At 42.0% G+C, this 18061-nt stretch overlaps 1 protein-coding gene across 1 annotated transcript in view; it reads left to right on the forward strand.

The window, feature by feature from the left end:
• SIK2 (salt inducible kinase 2) overlaps positions 1–18061 on the forward strand; it is a 115493-nt gene that overhangs the window by 17571 nt on the left and 79861 nt on the right. The window contains exons 2-3 of the mRNA XM_030220744.1: positions 2164–2280; positions 4074–4137. Coding sequence (XP_030076604.1) covers positions 2164–2280; positions 4074–4137 — 181 coding nt within the window. The remainder of the gene's footprint in view (positions 1–2163; positions 2281–4073; positions 4138–18061) is intronic.

Below are 18061 nucleotides of genomic sequence, written 5' to 3' on the forward strand. Positions count from 1 at the left end.
ATATGTGCTACTTTATGTTTATACCTGACCTTGATTTGCATCTGCCATTTTCAGGGCACAGACCGTAGAAGTCTTGCCCAGAACTAGCCCCGCCTCCCAACCTCCAGCTCTCTTTGTGTGTGTGTGCTCATATCTTAAAATTCATTTGCTGGCCAGCCCAGATGGTTCAAGCCCAGCAGTCTCTGTGACTGTGGCCAGTCTGGGTCACTTTTGAAGTATCTGGCAGATCTTAATGGGAAAACCACCAACCTGTTGCTCATTGCCCATGACTGCCCATGCCTCTCACATCCTCCTCAAACATGGCCACACACACATCCACACCCCCACCTAAATTCAGGTGACATTGACTATACCACAGCTGATGGTTTTGTTGTCCAGGCAAAGGTCAGTATGAGCTGAAAAATGAGCACGTGTATCGATGCTGCATATTCTCTCCCTAGACCAGCATGTATACTGCTGTCTTAATGGTGGAACAGTATATGAGGAATGGAGGAAGCTTGCTCTGCTCCTGCCTTGCTGTGCTAACTGTGTAGGGCCCTAGGTAGAAGGTTGTGTGTGAGGGAATCTTGCGCTTCTGCTGTTGTGTTTTGCTCTGTGGCGAGTCCACGAGTAGAAGTTTGTGTGAGGAAAGCTTGCGCTGCTGCTGTCAGGATGACTTATACTGTTAAGTATACAATGACAAATTTTACCAGATATTATTTTGAAGCTGGAGTCGATCCATTTTTACCGACTCAGACTCCACCCAAAAATTACCTCCAACTCTGACTCCACGGCCCTGTTTGCTGTGCTGGTCCTGTGACAACTCTGTGGGTGGAGGGGTGTGTGAGGGAAGTTTGCACTGCTGCTGCCGTGCTGTGCTCGCTCTGTGACAGGGCCCTGGGTAGCGAGGTTCGTGTGTGAGAGAAGCTGTCCTGTGCCTGGTCTTCAGATGAAATGCGGTTTTAAATTTCCAGAGCTCTGGGCTTAGAGCCTTTCCACTAGTATTTGCAAGAAAACATTTTCAATCTAGGGAAAATTTTTCGGGGGGGGGGGGGGGGAGTTGCTAATCCCAGCTGTACTGTTTAATAGCTCCGTATTTCTCCGTTCCCTAGATCAAACTTAGTCAATATATTCTCTGTTCTCTTCTGTAAGTTCCCGAACAAATAGAACATGTTGTGTCCCAGTAACCGGGATTGTTTATCTTCATGTTTGCTTTTTGTTTTATTTTACATATTTATGCTGCTTCTACTTTTCCATTCCTCTTTGAGGTTTTGGAAATATATATATTTTTAATTAAAAAAAGAAAAGACCCATGTGTCATGGTGCAGGACATGTTTCTCTGTCCATTATAAGAAACCTTCCCATGGAAGTAGTGTTACAGGAATGCTCTAAAAAAAAAAAAAAAGCCCTCAAACCTGTATAGGATAGTATTTGGGGGCGGAAAGGAGATGGAACATCAATTGCCTATTACCTATGTACATCACCTTGGGTAAATTTCTTCAAGAAGGCAGTAAATAAATCTCAATCAAACAATAAATCATGCATGGATAATCCTCAGGATAGGATCTCTGCCCCAGAAGTCTCGATCCGATTAGAAGGTACAAACGTGAGGAAGAGAAGCTTAGGACATGTGTACGCTCCTTTGGTTGTTTGGTAAAAGCTTTGGGTGCTGCACTCCATTAGCTGAGGTTTGATTCCTTGCAGTTGAAAATGTCATATCCTGGGAGGTAATACAGCAGTGACGCACTGGCTTAAATGGTTTGGACTAGATCAGGGGTTCTCAACCTAGTCTTCAGCCCACACCCAGCCAGTCATGTTTTCAGGATATCCACAATGAATATGCATGGGGAAATTTGCATACACTGCCTCCACTCTATGCAAATCTCTCTCGTGCATATTAATTTGGGTATCCTGAAAACCAGACTGGTTAGGAAGACTGGGTTAAGAATCCCTAGTCTAGAGTAGCTTGGGGGAAGGCTGGCTTATCAGTGAAGGGGAATGTTAACTTCAGAAAGGGTCAGTGCATTGGTCATAAAAGTTCACTGTATTTTCGCCCCCTCCCCCCCATTTTGAATAAAAATTGCAGCTTTTTGTTTTGTTTTAAATATAGAGCAGAATTTTTATTTATTTACTTATTTTTTACATCTCACATTATTTTACATCTTATCCTTTTCCGTCTTGCAGGTTGCAATAAAGATTATCGACAAGTCTCAGTTGGATGCTGTGAACTTGGAGAAAATTTACAGAGAAGTGCAAATCATGAAAATGTTGGATCACCCCCATATTATTAAGCTCTACCAGGTACGGCACTGTGCAGACATGCAGCAATTCTTGGCAGAAAGAGAGCCAGTATGTAAGGAGCTTTCCATTAGATAAGTGATCTCTTCAATGCACACAACCCAAGGGGAAAGAGTCTCAAATTTATGAGCAGACAGAAAGGGTAATGGCACAATGTTTTTACACTCTTTAGTTTGGATGGGAGTATCATTTTGGCTTAGACATATTAAAATGTAACGTCTTGGCCTGAATGTAGTGGCTTGATGGAAAAATGTCAGAGTGGATTTGTGATGTCATTGAACGCTGTGGAGCAGCTGACTCTAATATCGACCACTAAATTCCTGTTCAGTATGCTGGTTTGAAAGGACACCCACAGCACAAGTGTCGTTAAACACATTATTGTAAACGAAGACTGCAGTCACTGATTGTAGAACACAACTTCCCAAGCCTGTCCTAAAGACCACTCAACCATTTGGGTGTTCAGGCCATATACACTGAATATTTATAAGGTAAATTTGCATGTATGAGTTTCTTAAGCAGTTACTTAGTACCCTAAATCAGTGTGCTTTACAACAGATTTACACACAGGTACATTGCACCTACCTGAATGTAACCTCAGAGACGACAGAAGGAAAAAGACTGGGTACACTAAGCACATCCCCCATGGGAAGATAGTGGGGGAAAACTTGGTCCAAAGGCAATTTTTGTCCAAGGTCATGACACAAGTTTTTAGCAGAAGCAGGATCTGAACCCAGATCTGGTTAGTGCCCATTTCTCGAACCACTTGGCCATGAGCTACAAGGTACATGCAGGGGGTTAGTACGTATGTACATCAAACACTACATGGACTGATTTGAAAATTGCTCCAAAACAATGTGTGTCCTTAGTGCCTATCACTGGACATCACTGACTGGCACCTTGCTGAGCAGTAACTGAGTAATGTGAATATTTACAAAATCTAAATCAATTTTAATGTGTGCTTGGATAGAATGAAGCTGAGAGGAAGGGGTTTGGTGAGGAGGTGTGGTCCCAAGATGCCGGAGACCTTCTAGACACAGGGGTTCCAGATTCCTTTGTGCTGCTGATTCTCTGTGTATGACTTTAGGCAAATCCCTTTTAAAACCAAACTCCTCCACCAGTTCTGTTCCTTACTCTCCCTCTGACTGCGGGTTAGTCACTTCATCTCCTTGTTCCTCCGGGACCCAGTTGGAAACGGTGTGTGTCTTAGGCAATATTTAATAAAATCCTTGTGTGCAGTTTTCCTTCCTGGACTCACCCCTGCCTCTTTCTGCACAAGTCAAAAGTACATGCACTGTAAACAGTGTACATAACTTTACCCAAACTGGGGAAGGGGGGGATTGGGGCAAGGGTGCAGTTTTTCAACTTACCCTCTCCTTGACTTTCCTTGTCAATAATGTTTTTGTACAATGTGTCTTAAAAATAAAACTTAACAAAGAAAACGCATGTGCTTTGACAGCATATGTAGGGGCAGTTCCCTTCTACTAGACCTATTGGTCCAGTTTATTTTTTCTTACTGGGAAACTGTACCCCATATGCAGCATATTTCAAAATTCAGCATGCTGTTCTCCTGTTATCCACATTAGACTCCTGATGCAGAAGTCTTCAGAATTATCAGACATTGCTTGGGTTTGCTGAGTCTTATTAGTGCTTGATAATACTCATACTCAAACTAGATTTTTCTGTGTATTGAGGCAAATGTGTGACTTCTCAGAAGGAGGCTGGATAGGAAGAGGGGAAAGTTGATGAAAGATTCTATTGGTTAAACTAACAGCTGGTTTCACCTCTTGCATCAACAGGTGATGGAAACTGAAAACATGTTGTACCTTGTGACAGAGTATGCCAAAAATGGAGAAATCTTTGGTAAGTACATTGACTGGGAGCTAATTTGACATCGCCCGTTGGTACTGTGCTTCTTGCTGTAGATCAGGGTACCCAAATCTGTTCTGGGGATACCGTCACCAGTCGAATTTTCAGAAGGTCCACAGAGAATATAGATGAACTAAAATTGGCATACACTGGGTTTTTAGTGCATGCCAGTTTTCTTGTACATATTCATCGTGTGTATCCTGAAAATTACTAGGGTTTGAGAAACCCTAGTATAAACTATCTAATTCATTTTTGACAGAGGAGAGTAAATTTTAAGTTAAGATGGAAGTGCAGAATGTTGAGGAAGGAAATTTAGTCACTACTACAAAAACAGATTTGTTTAAAACAGTGGCTGGCCTTAAAAAAATAAACAAACAAAAAAGTGGGCACAAAACCAGGAGTCCCAGAGACTGGATCACAGTAAAGCTAAAACCAAATTTTATTAATTAGTATATTTGACTCATATATTTGACTCGACACAACCGTTGTGTTTCGGCCAAAGGGCCTGCATCAGGAGTCTAAATACTAAGGTAGACAGCTAATGATGATCCAGAATAAGAAATACTGGCGAACTCTTCACGCAAGTGATCCGTTCCACAATTCAATACAAAGGTCTTTTTTAAGACCATTTATACACTATTCGCCAGTGGTTTTGTGCCCACTTTTTTGTTTGTTTTACAAAGTATCCGTGGGTCTTCTTTGAGTTCTCCACGCTTTGTGGATTCTCTATTGACTTAAAAAAATAAAGACATAAAATGTGGACTAACTTTCTCTACAATTGAATTGAGGGATGGGTTTCCTACACCTGCTAGATGGGGATCTAAGTGGTTTTGCTGTCAGCTTCCTTCACTCCTTCAGGTTGACCATCCCTGCCTTCTCCTCTGTTCCTACTGTTTCAGAATTCTGTTTGTAATAGCTGTACAAACAAGTAGTAATAGTTTTTAATGCTGCTCATTTTTTTATGTAAATTATACTGAAATAAGTGCCATAAATATCATTGTAATGTCATTTTCAGTTTTGAAATTGTGAATACTATTCATGAGTCATTTTGTGCCCTCTCTTCTCCCTCCCCCGGCAAAAAAAAAAACCCAAAACTATTACAGATGGCAAAATGGCAAATCTGCAGTCTCTGTACTATATAACTATATAATATATAGGCTTGTATTCTGCTTATTTCAAACATAATTCTAAGCAGATAACATCAAAAAGACAAGGGAAAGAAGCATAATAAAAAATTAAATTTGACAATATAAAGTTACATTGCTCAATTAAAATTATATCTTAGAAAACAAATGTTTTCAATGCTTTACTAAACAACTAATAAGTTGGCAACATTGGAAGATTATTACAAATTCTAGTACCATAATAAGAAAACAATAATCCAAATGTGTTTTATATTTGATGCCCTTCACTGCTGGATAGTTAAGCTTCTGAGGTTTCCTTGATGTCAGTCTCGTGCCTCAGATTCAGGATATCAAGCCTGCTGTACTTTTTTTTTTAAATCTTTTTAAAGACTTTTAAAAATTATTTTTATAAATTTCAATTTACAATCACTATGATAAAAAAAGTGAAAAAGAAAATATAGCAATTTTCAAAACCAGGAAAAATACATATTGACAAAGGAAAATAAAATGTTCCTTTGACCTCAATTAAGCAAATGAATCTAAGTAGGTTAGGAACAAATTTTAAAGCAATAAGATTTCTTTTCTATAAAACAAATGTTATTTGGGGTCTCATCTGCCCATAAGGAGGGAAGAAAAGTTTGGGGAATGGAATTGAAAAAAATACATTTGTATGCACAATGGGCTTTGTACTGGTACGAGAAGGAGTTGACTGGTTTGACCGTAGGCCAGGAAAAATGCTGCTGGCCTTTGAAGGCAGATGTCCCATAAATTTTGGCTGATAAATTGATTACACAACTGGAATCACTGACTGCTTCATCCAGCTTTTCTCTGGAGGGCAGTGTTCTAGGAGATGCTGCTGATCTTTACTGTATGTTTGGAGTTTGGTGTTTTTTTTGTCTTGTGAATGAAGGAATTGTCTACTATTAGGGGACTTGGAATAGCAAAACATATCCAGGAGGGGAAAGGATCGGGTACAGAGGTTGTTTCGCTTCAGACAGTATTATTTTCTGGACGTTAAAATACAAGTTGTGCTTAGTGGCTAATTCACTCAGGAGATCTTTTACTAAGGCGTGCTCTAAAAATAGGTACGCGCTAAACATTAGAGGCACCAATGTATTCCTATGGGTGTCTCTAACGTTTAGCGTACGCCTATTTTTAGCGCGTGCTAAAAACATGAGCGTGCCTTAGTTAAAAGACCCCCTAAGCTTTCTCTGCCTTCTCCTATTCCCAGAGTGAATCAGGCCCTTAATGTTTCCCATACCTTCTCATACAGCTACTGGCTTCAGAGTTGTTCAGTTGCCCAGCTTAAACCCCCCCACCCCCTTAACGCTGACTCTGTTGCTGAGCAAAGCAATCCACAATGTTAGGTGGGGTGTAAGCTGGGCAATTGCCCTGGGCCCCGGCCCCACCTCCAAGCCTGCGAGGTGTGACTGCTTGCTGGCAGGCTTGGGGGGCTCCCACCGAAATTTCTGCCATAGGCCTTAGCAGGACTAACATTTTCAGAGTCCTCTGTTGTGGTTTGTCTGCTTCATAGAGAGAATCCTTGTCATGTAACTTGAGAATTGATTTCCTCACCGCTGCCAGCAATAACTACCCTACAGTTAACATGCTGATCCTTGGAGCTAGCAGTGCCTGCCAGCGTATCACAGCAAAAGATCATGCGACATATTTATCCCAAAGGCTGGAATGTGGCTGGTAGTGGTCAGGAAGGATAATTCTGTTTGGAACCCTGAAAAAAAATGTTTACACTATAAATGGATGGTAGCCACAACTGTTAATCACTACTACTAATCATTTCTATAGCGCTACTAGACATACGCAGCGCTGTACTCATTATATGCAGGTACTTTCTCTGTCCCTAGAGGGCTCACAATCAAAGTATTGGTACAAGCTTGCTCTTTTGCTTGCGTGTAAGAATATTGAGTGTGGTTTTGCAATTCTTTCTGAGCTTGCGGTTTACTCGTGTTCACACACTATCGCTTTTTCAAGCACTTCTTTCTGGGCTCGCGGTTCACCCGCGCTGGTATGCCCTTACAGTGAGCACTATTCTTACTAAGTTTATTTACATATTTTATGCCGTTCACTGTAATCAAATACGCACTGATGCTCCAAGGAAAATGCAGGGTAGCTGTGTATTGGTTAATGAAAGTCTTGAGTGTTGGGGGTTCAGAAATCTTCCACTTTCCAGTATTCTCTGCTGTTCAGAGTTCACCTGTTGTCATCTGTTATGTTACTTTCTGGCCGCCTAGGTATACTATGTATTTGGTAAGATACTGGCAAAAGTGTATTGTTTAGAATCCAGCTTTACTTTCATGCTCTCTGTAGCGTTTCTGCTGCTGTACTTTAGCGTTAGCTGTTCGATCACTTTTGCCTCTAATCTATCTTAACACGATATTGTAGGCTAAAGAAAGCAATGGCAAACTTCTGAAGTATTTTACCAAGAAAAACTGGCAAGTGCCATGTCAGAGCTGAGTGTGGGTGAGGGGCAGAGGAAAGGAATATATTGCAGCTCGGGGGATGGGGGGGTGGATAGAGTGAAGGAGTAGCCTAGTGGTTTGTGCAGGGGCATGAGAACCTGGGACTGGGTTCAATTCCCACTGCAGCTCCTTGTGACTCTGAGCAACCTGCTTAACCCTCATTGCCCCAGGTACAAAATAAGTACCTGAATGTAATATCTAAACCACTTTGACTGTAACCACAGAAAGGCGGTACATCAGGTCTCATCCGCTTATTTTACCAGGTGTGCGTCAGCTTTTCCTAGAAGAATTAACAGTCTAGCTGGGTTTGGTTTGGTTCTGTTTGATTAGCTGTGCAAGGAATTAGGACTCGGCTTGATGATGTTTGCACCAAGGACCAAAGTAAATACTGAGTATTTTCCCTTCTAAAATATGTTAGAAATGGAAGCCGACTGTTTGTTTGGCTTTGAGTAGCTTAAGAGCAAGATGGGAAAGTTAAATCACACTTTCTGCTGTGTGGGTGGAGAGTGGCAGGGATTTTTTTTTTGTTTGTTTGTTCAGAGAATGGTATTTTCTCTGCCTGTGGGCTGTTCCAGGAATCACTGTTTATTAGGATTGATGATGGTCTGTGTGTTGCTGTTCTCCTGAGTTTGGGGCCCTTTTACCAAGCCGCGGGGAAAAGGACCCTGTGCTGGCGGCAGGGGCCCTTTTCCCCTTGCACCAGGGCCCTTTTTGCCGCAGAGGGTAAAAAAAGCCCCCAGCACACATGGGCATGTGGTAAGAGAACTTACTGCATAGCCGTACGACAGGGAGTCCTTACCGCCACCAGCTGAGGTGCAATAAGGGCTCCCACGTTAACCCGGGGGTAACCGGGCAGTGCATGGCGATGCCCAGTTACCGCCACGCAAGCCATTTCTGGGGGTTTTCTTTCACACCCCCCCCCCCTGAAATGGCACACACTCAGGGCGGGACTACCGCCAGTGGCAGTCCCAAAAGAGCGAGAGTGGTAAGTCCGTGTTGGTCTTACGCCGCTCTGTAAAAGGGCCCTTAGTGAGTAAGTAGATACAGAACTGGGATTATAGTCTTTCTGCCCCACCACCACTTCCCTCTTCCCCATTATTCCACCTGTCAATCTAATCAGGGGTGTCCAACCTCGGCCCTCGCCAGGTTGTGCTTTCAGGATTGTCCCAATGAATATGCATGAGATTTATTTGCGTAGAGTGGAGGCATTGCATGCAAATAGATCTGAGGGGCCAAGTTCTGGTAGCAAACTGTAGTGAACCAAAATTCCGATTGCCCATTTAAACTTGTTAGTGGAGGGATTCGGTGTGCGGAATGATGCATCCAACCCCCTTACAAGGAGTTACTGTGATACTCTTGAGTGGCACCTTCGTCACGATTATTTGAATAAGAATATTATTTATGTTAAAATTACATCAGCTTTGTTATGGATCATTTGTTTAAAAAGTTTTTAGAGATGGGGTTTTTTTAGCAGTAGTTATGTAACTTTCTCTTTGGGAGCTAGGTAAAGAATTAAGAGTTCTAGGGTCAGATGAAATTTGAATGAAGAATGAATTGTTTTTATAGGTTTGTAACATGCTTGAAGCTTTTTTGATTTAATTTAATTTTTTTGTGAGATGTAAAGAAGAAAATAAGGTGTTCTAAATATTAAACAAAGAAAGAATGAATGCATGAAAGATCAAACACGCTCGCATACCAAACATTTCACAGGCATCACAGCATCCTACCATGGGCTAGATTTGAGTGACCTTAGCTACATGCCTTGGGGTCATTTTAAGCTAACAAACCTGGACCCTTTTTTGAGAGAGGCTAAATAACAAGTCACAAAGGACAAGCTAAGCCCGACCCAGTTCTTCTCCATGCCTGGAATTTGGAGTCCACATATCCCAAGATAATATTGGGGTAGTTCTGTTAACTGGTTGCTAGTCAGGAGAAGCAACCACACCCAACAGATGATTGGGAAATCCTATTGGCAACCTCTGTTTTGGGAAGCAAAGTGATTCTTAAACAGAGGGGTAGCCGAGCTTATCCTTAATTAACTGGAACACTCTGGTACCTCCTCTGCAGCAGCTTTGTATGCATTAATGATTTTTCATGCTTTGCTCTGCTGGGGTAGTTTTTCTAATTGCTTGGAAAACAAGCCTGGCAACCAAAGTCTTGTGTGAGTTTTCTCCACTAAGCTCCAAGTCTACCATCTGCGTTGGTGACGTACTATGGTAAAACCAGCCTCTTACCGGCAATAATCAGATTATATTCTCAAGTAAACAGGTCGGAACATGTCAGTATTATAATGCCGGTCTTTGTCACTTCTTCTTGCTGTCAAGGGTACGTTACCTGTAGCTATTCATGAAAGCAAGGTGCGTATTAAAAGGATCAGAATTAGCATTGCAATAGTTCTTATATTCTGCATATACCTAAGAAAGTCCAACATGGATCACAAAGACAAGAGGCTGGACATTATTCCAAGAACTGCATTGTAAATCTGATCTAGTAATAAACAATAGTTAAACTTAAGTACATTTTATAAAATGTTTGAAATAGAAAGGAGTGGAGGAGTGGCCTAGTGGTTAGGGTGGTGGACTTTGGTACTGAGGAACTGAGTTCGATTCCCGGCACAGGCAGCTCCTTGTGACTCTGGGCAAGTCACTTAACCCTCCATTGCCTGCCGCATTGAGCCTGCCATGAGTGGGAAAAAGTGCGGGCTACAAATGTAACCAAAAAAAAAAAAATTTTGTTTCCTACATAACCTATAATTAGAAATGAATCTACGTTGGATAGGTAATTATTTCCATAAGTTTGCTGCTTGATAAGTAAAAACATAACAAAATAGTTTGTGCATACGATGGGGCTTCATCTTGTTGAATTTTAAATAAAGTACAGTAAAACTTGAACAGGATTCTAGCCTCAACAGGGAGCCAATGTAAATGGATCACGTGGGGAGAAAGATGGTATAGTTCGATAAAGAAAAAAAAATCAAACTGCTGTATATTGAGTAGCCTTTTAACAGGTTTGGGACAAGTGGCAAAAATATTATTACAATCAACTCTTCAGACTAAAAGATCCTGAACCAGCAACTGAAAGAGGTTTACCCTGGAAAAATTTTGCAAATGCGACGCAATTTTCTCACTATTGCACATACATTGTAACCTGTTCGATACAATCGGTAACCAGTTTACTCCAGAATCATGTAAATGACATTGAAGCTACTAATAGGCGGGAAAATGTGAGATACAAACGCAATAAATAAAATAAGTAGGTTTATATGAGGATTAAAAGTTAAATTATCAAACAGAATCCCCAGAATCCTAATTTCTGGATGGAAGCTTATATTCCTTATCTTGGATTCTAATAGAATTTTGCTGTAATGGACAGAAGTTCTTTCTTATCAATAGAAATTGTCTTCTCCACATTTAACTTTAGGTGATGTTTTTGCATCCAGCCTTCAATTGCACTCATGCTGGAATTAATGTAATTTTTGGACAGCTTGAGAGGTTGAAGTAGGAACAAGAACAGTTATATCATCAGTGTAGGCAAAAGATTTAAAAAAACAGCATTTTCTAGTAAAAAAAAAAAAAAACCAAGGGAAGACAAAAAAAAAATAACTGGTGAAAGTGGGGAGCCCTAAGGCACCCCACACAGATTTGACCAACTATATGAAAATTCAGTGGCACTAACCAACCATCTCCTTACTGGCTAAGTACCTGCATAACGTTAGGATAGCAAAAAGTCAGTCTTAACTTTGTTTATTTGTTGCATTTGTATTCCACATTTTCCCACCTTTTTGCAGGCTCAGTGTGGCAGCGTACCTAAAGCCGTAATGGCGATCGCCATTTACGGAATGAGAAACACAAGGCATTGTAACATTAAAGTACAAGAAGTATTAAAATAGGTTAAGATAAGTAGATAAACAGTTCATTACCAAGCGCAAGAGATAAGGGGGTAATGCAAAACGTTCATTGTTCTTTACATGGTGATGTTAACCAGGCACCAATCTAAATATCGGCCTTTGCCCGGTTAACTGACAGGTGATCATTGATAGCTGGATATTGACTTTCAGCATTGAATATCTGGCATAAGTTCAGCCCTTCAGCTCATTACAGCATTATTTGGTGCGTGAATTATAAGGATGGGATAGAGATGGCTCTGTATGGTAATTCATGGCACTTTTTTTTTTATGTATGATTTGGAAAGCTGAAATAGTTTTTCTGCTTCATCGTAATGATGAGGGGAGCGTGTAAGTTCATTAGAATGATGTATCAGCTGTTTGACTGTTGCTTGCTCAAATAGAGGCAAATTATATTTCTGTGCCGGAGGAAATTAAAAATAAAAGTTCAAAAATGTGCCCTTGTCTGGGACAGTGTACGTTAGCCACATGACCCGTTGCATCATTGTGCATGCTGTAGTTTTGCAATGACAGTCGGCCATTCCAGCCTGATGTGAGGGAGGCATTTTATGTTGGTGACGTATCTAACCTTGACCCAGTCTGACGCACAAGGTCGCAGCTGGTGTGCTTTGCACACTGCCACCTCCTGTACGCACTTGGAGAGGTCCCTTCTCGTAATCTAATTAGTTACTCACTGTATCCATGGAAGATCCTCTTGTAAGGATCCATGGGAGAGCAGGTAATGGGGTTCCAAATTGGGATAATGTCTGCTTTGGCTGGGCACAATTTCCCAGATAGAAGTCTGTATGAATTAACTCAGAAATTAAGCTTATTTTATTTATAAATAGTTCTGTAAATTTAAATATCAAGTCATAAAAACAGCATAAATACATGACCCATAAACCCAAGCACGACTTGATCTTAAGCCCAATAACAGTAAGGGCCCCCCCCCCCCCCCCCCCAAGTTAGCTAATCTTCCTCATTGTTTCTCAAATGCAGCTTCTGTATTGATAGGTTACCTCATGGCACATTCACAAACTGTTTCAGCTGAGTCTCTCCATTTTCAAACTTGGAGTCATTTTACCAAGCTGCAGGAAAAAGAGCCCTGCTTTAGCAACAGGGGGCATTTTTCCCCGTGCACCGGGGCCCTTTTTACCACAGCAGGTAAGTGGACCCCCCCCCCCCCCCCAAAAAAAAGAAAATGGCCACACAGTAAAATAACTCTTACTTCGTGGCCTTGTGGCAGGGAGCCCTTACCGCCACCCATTGAAGGGCTCTCATGGTAACCGGGCAGTGTAGAGAGATGGCCGATTACTGCTGGTTACCGCCGTGCGTTTAACCATTTCCGGGGTTTTAATTTTTTTTCCCCTGGAAATGACACATGCTTGACCCGGAACTACTACCAGCGGCCGCGTTGGGCCTGTAGTAGTCCCAGAAGAGCATGCAGGTAAGGCCGCATTGGGCTTACCGCCACTTCATAAAAGGGCCCCTTTATTTGGTGAAGAGCTAAGAGAGGGTCAGTTTTTCAGACATGAGGGACAGAGGGGAGAATTTATTGCCAGTTACAGATCCAGCAGGTAACGGAATCGTGCCCCAAAGTGCACTGGCCTACTACACAGGGAAGATGCCTCCTTAAAGAATCTGTCCTCCATGTTTATGTACCTTTAACAGTAGGTGGTTATGTGTTGTGAGGTGTGGGTTTATTTGGGACATGATAGATGAAAATGGCAGGTGGGTGCTGGCATGAACTCTGCAATTATATGCAACACAGAAATGGATGAGGGGAAGAGGCCAAGCGGAAGGGTTAAGAGAGGGCCATTAGTATTTTAACTGCAGTTTGTATAGAGTGTGTGTGTGTGGGGGGGGGGGGGGGGGGGAGTTGTCTTTTAGCTTAATTAAAATGGAAAAAAAAGTTTTATTTCCATTTTAATTTACACCAATCAAGGCTGGGGAATCTGTTTCATGTGGGCTGTTGGCAGCGACAGCCAGTGCGTAGTGGAGGCTCCTTGTGTGGTAGTCGTAGCTCCGAGTGTTTGTTTATTTGGTCCGGTTTCCTTGAGTAGAAACATTACTTTCAGATACAGGAAATTTCAAGTCACGTCCCTCTACCCTTAAGAAAAAGAGAGAGAAGCACGTTTCCTAATTGTTAGCGTTCGTTTCCTGCCATTCTGAGTACTGTACAGGACACAAGTGTCATTTGGCTTCAGTGTATGAAAATGCCTGGCTACATAGGTCATAGTGTATAATGAAGTGCAGGATTTGCTAAGATGCATCAATGTGGAATATTTTCCAGGGCACAGATTGGACTTGGTTGAGCCAGGGTTGCACTTTGGTTGTGAATGCATCCCTCAGGTTGTGCACCATAAGAGCTGCAATTCAATTACTACTACTATTTAGCATTTCTATAGCGCTACAAGGCGTACGCAGTGCTGCACAAACATAGAAGAAAGACAGTCTCTGCTCAAAGAGCTTCCAATCTAATTCCATAACTGTTTTTACATACCCGGTGTGTTGTACACCTACTGCTTCTGAATAGCAGTGCTCACTTTTTTCATGCTGAGGCTGTCGTCATGTTTCTTTTAACATTATAAGCTCCAATACCAACTCTTGACTTGGCACTTGGAAGGACAGATTATATCTGGATGTTCATCATTGTGTACAGAGCAAGAAGCAGCTTGGTATGCCCAATGATTTGAGGCATCTTTGTAGGGCAAGGTTTGGGTTGATATTAAATATTGAAAAGGTATGCAGAAGAATGAGTGGCAGATTTTTAAAAGAAAAATTTTTTTTTAGCATAAAAGTTGTTTCTGCCCTTTAAGTCCTGTAGCAGGTGATTCTGTCAAGTGGGTGCCAACATTTAGGGGTCCTTTTACCAAGCGGTGATAAAAAGGATCCTTGCGGTGGTGTCAGTGCGTGGGTTTGCCGCATTCCGATGCCTCCTTTTACCGCCTCCGGTAGAAGGACTTTAAAAAAAAAACAGAAATGGTGGTGCGGTTAGTGTAACACTTGTCGCACGGCCATTTTCGGGGGGGGGGGGGGGGGTGGGCCCTTCCCGCCGCCTATTTAGGAAACGGAAAGGACTCCCATGCTAACCTTGCATTAACCAGTCAGCCCACAGCACTGCCTGATTACCGCTGGGTAAGCTCACAGCATTAAAAAATGAAATTTTTAGCACTAGAAATGCTGCACGGTGGGGGTCGGCACTACCGTAGCTTGGTAAAAAGGCCCCTTAGGCTCCAAGAACGTAGATAACCAGAATATTAGCATAGACACTCGTCTTGGCAGGCGTAAAAGCCAATATTCTGGCTACGCACTATTCTATAGCAATTTAAGGGCCCTGTTTACTAAGCAGCATTGTAGGCATGTTAACATATTTAATGCGTGTTAACCATGTACGTACCTACAATATCCCTATAGGCGCCTACATGGTTAGTGCACACGCTAAGTGTAGGCACGCTAAAAACACTAACGCACCGTAGTAACTAGGGCCCTAAGAGACTATAACACACACAAATTTTTACAAAATTTTTTTCAATGGTGCTCAGTGTCATGAAGCCTACCCAGCAGTGGACTAGCTAACACTTTCCAATCATTGCATGACCTGTGATGTCAACATAACAGTAAATGCTAGTTTGCACCCTGCTGACTTTTTTTTTTTTTGAAGTATTTTTCACTGTTACGTAGAAGTGTTTAGTGAATAACTAGCACACGCTATTCTATAACATGGCATCTGATCCAGTGGTGGGCGTATGATTGGGTAGAGCATGAGTGGGATGCACAGTTACAGCCATAAATTGCTGTCAAAACAAGTTTAAATTTATAGTATTCTATAATGTAGACACGAGCATCTATACTAGTTTCGATATATAACCCACTTACTCTGGTAGGCACCTACTTTCCTTTATAGCATGGGCTCCAAATGGGCACAACCTTGGTGCTGTTTTATAGAATTGCTCTCTGTTATATTTTTGTACTCTCTGCCTAATAGTGTGTTGGCCCCAGTTGATATTTTTGAGGTGCTAGTATCTTCCGTATGTATTGAGCCTCTGGGCCTTCCCTAACTTCTGTGGGAGACCCACTTCCTGCTTTAGAGGGCATATGAAGGTCACATTTCTTAGCCTTTCCATCACTGTAGTCAAGTTCACAGTAGTAAATGAGAGAGGGGTTAAAATAGCTGAGCAGCAAGAATGTTTCGTGATCTCTGCAGGGTTGTAAATCTCTCCAGTGACATTATGACGTATGACCATAGCCCATGCAGAAAACAGTCTGGTCTGCAAGCTATAACCTTCGAAAGCTGGAAATAGGATAGAAATACACTTCTGGTTTATTTGTTTTCCTTATCCCATTAGGATTATCCATTCAAGATTCCAACGGTCTTCAACAAAAGCTAAAAGGCAAACCCCAGTAGCTGTTCAGAAGTCCTTTTAGAGTTGTCTTGCATCTTTTTTTTTTTTGATGGCTTATCCAAACCATTGCTACAGACTCACATATAACTCGGTGCAGTGGTTTGGAGGCCTGTCATGGTTGCATAGTACCAGCCATATGAGTTTCCCCCCATACTAATCCAGTGAAGTCGTTGTGTTTCAAAACAAGGAAAATAGTTTACTTGATATTGTTCCAGTGCAGAAACTTGTGTGCATGCTGCAGTTGATTTCTCCCTTGACATCAGTTTGTATCCCACTGAGATCTTTACACCTTGGTCTCTAAGAGTGGGTCCAGGTTATATAACAAAAGTTTCTGGCATGTTCCACCACTAGATTCTCAACATAGCATCTGCAGCTTGTTTGTGGTGGACCCCTTTGGTCTTTGTAAGGAAGGGTCAGCTGTTCAGAGTTTAATTGATGTTTAACAGCAGTTGATGAAAATAGGAAATGTGAAAAACCAGGACTGACTCAACCTGTCCCTGGTGACTAACGATTGGTAAGTCTCTGAACATCTGTTCCCAACAAGCTTTAAAGCGGGACCATTCGTAACAGTTTTCTGCAAGATCTGCAAACATCTGCAAACCCTGATCACAAACATCTGGGTTTCTGATGCAAAGATGGTAACGTCACAATGCTTGTTATGTTAGAAGTGTTTTGCCTTTGGGGGCATGTTAGTCTCGGGCACTTCCTTTTGGTACACTGCAAGCGCTTAGGTTGTCTGCAGTTTTCTGTATGCCCCATCAAACAATTTTAGTTTTTGTTCATCAAGTGGTGAGGACTTGTGCTCTCTTCATAAGGATTTGTACTAGTAATTGCACCACTCCAGATATGGTTGAGTCTACCAGGAAGAGTGAGTAACGGGATAGACTTTGCACATGGGGAAAATGGCCTTTTGCTTAGCTGGTAGGAACCTGGTAGCCATCCGAATCTTAGGTGGAACGCTTACTCACAAACACTAGCCAGCTAAGGAGCTGTTCCAGATTGGCCTCACTGGGGATCGAACCACACATCATTCTGATTCCATCATTCAGGGGCCCTTTTACTAAGGCACATAGGCGCCTACGCGCATCCAACGCACGTCAATTTGGAACGTCCACAAGCCCCAGGCGGTAATTCCATTTTTTATGTTCGTATGATACGTCAGAAAATATTTTTGTATTTTCTACCGCGTGATGCTAACTGGGCGATAATCAGCAGTGTCTCCCGGTTAACGTGTGAGACCTTACCGCTAAGTCAATGGGTGGTGGTAAGGTCTCAGGCCCAAAGTGGACCCACGCCAATTTTTATTTTGATGCACCTCCATTTTCGACCTTAAAAAAGGCCTTTTTTGCAGGCACGCTGAAAAATGAACCTGGACGTGTCCAATCCACGCATCTACAACAGCGCAGGCCATTTTTCAGCGCACCTTAGTAAAAGGATTCACTGGCATCAGTCTTCTATACCCAGTGTTTGTGTTTTTCTGTTCATTGATAACTTGAATTGGGTCTGTCACCGCTTACAGACTTTTGATTTCAAGGATCCAACAGAGGTATCAGGCAATCCATCTTGTTCAGTCCCAGAATCAACAAACAAAACATGGAGCCATCCGCCAAGGTAGCCTGTCGGTTGAAATAAGAGTTCATAGTAACATAGTAGATGAAAGCAGAAAAAGGCTTAAGCCACCCAAGCCATACTGCTAAGAATGTATCCAGCTGCCAAGCAGAGTGTGACTTCCTGTTTGATTTTTTTCCATATTTGGGAGATGACATCCACAGAGCCCATAACCCTGTATACTTGTGCCTTGGAATATATTCTCATATTCAGAGTTTTATGGATGTTATGGACTTAGATACAGGAGGTTCCTGCCTGGAGAATGCAGTCATAGAGCCCAGGTAGTTAAGGTCGAGTGTCAAGTTTTTAACAATAGACTAGAGCCTCAAGACTAGATTCTACTTTTCAAATTCTGCTGTGGGTCTTTTTTTTCCCTGAGGGCAGACACTGACCTCCCTCTTAAAGAATGACATGGGGACA

The sequence above is a fragment of the Microcaecilia unicolor genome, chromosome 12 (genome assembly GCF_901765095.1).
Source record: "Microcaecilia unicolor chromosome 12, aMicUni1.1, whole genome shotgun sequence".
NCBI lineage: Eukaryota > Metazoa > Chordata > Amphibia > Gymnophiona > Siphonopidae > Microcaecilia > Microcaecilia unicolor.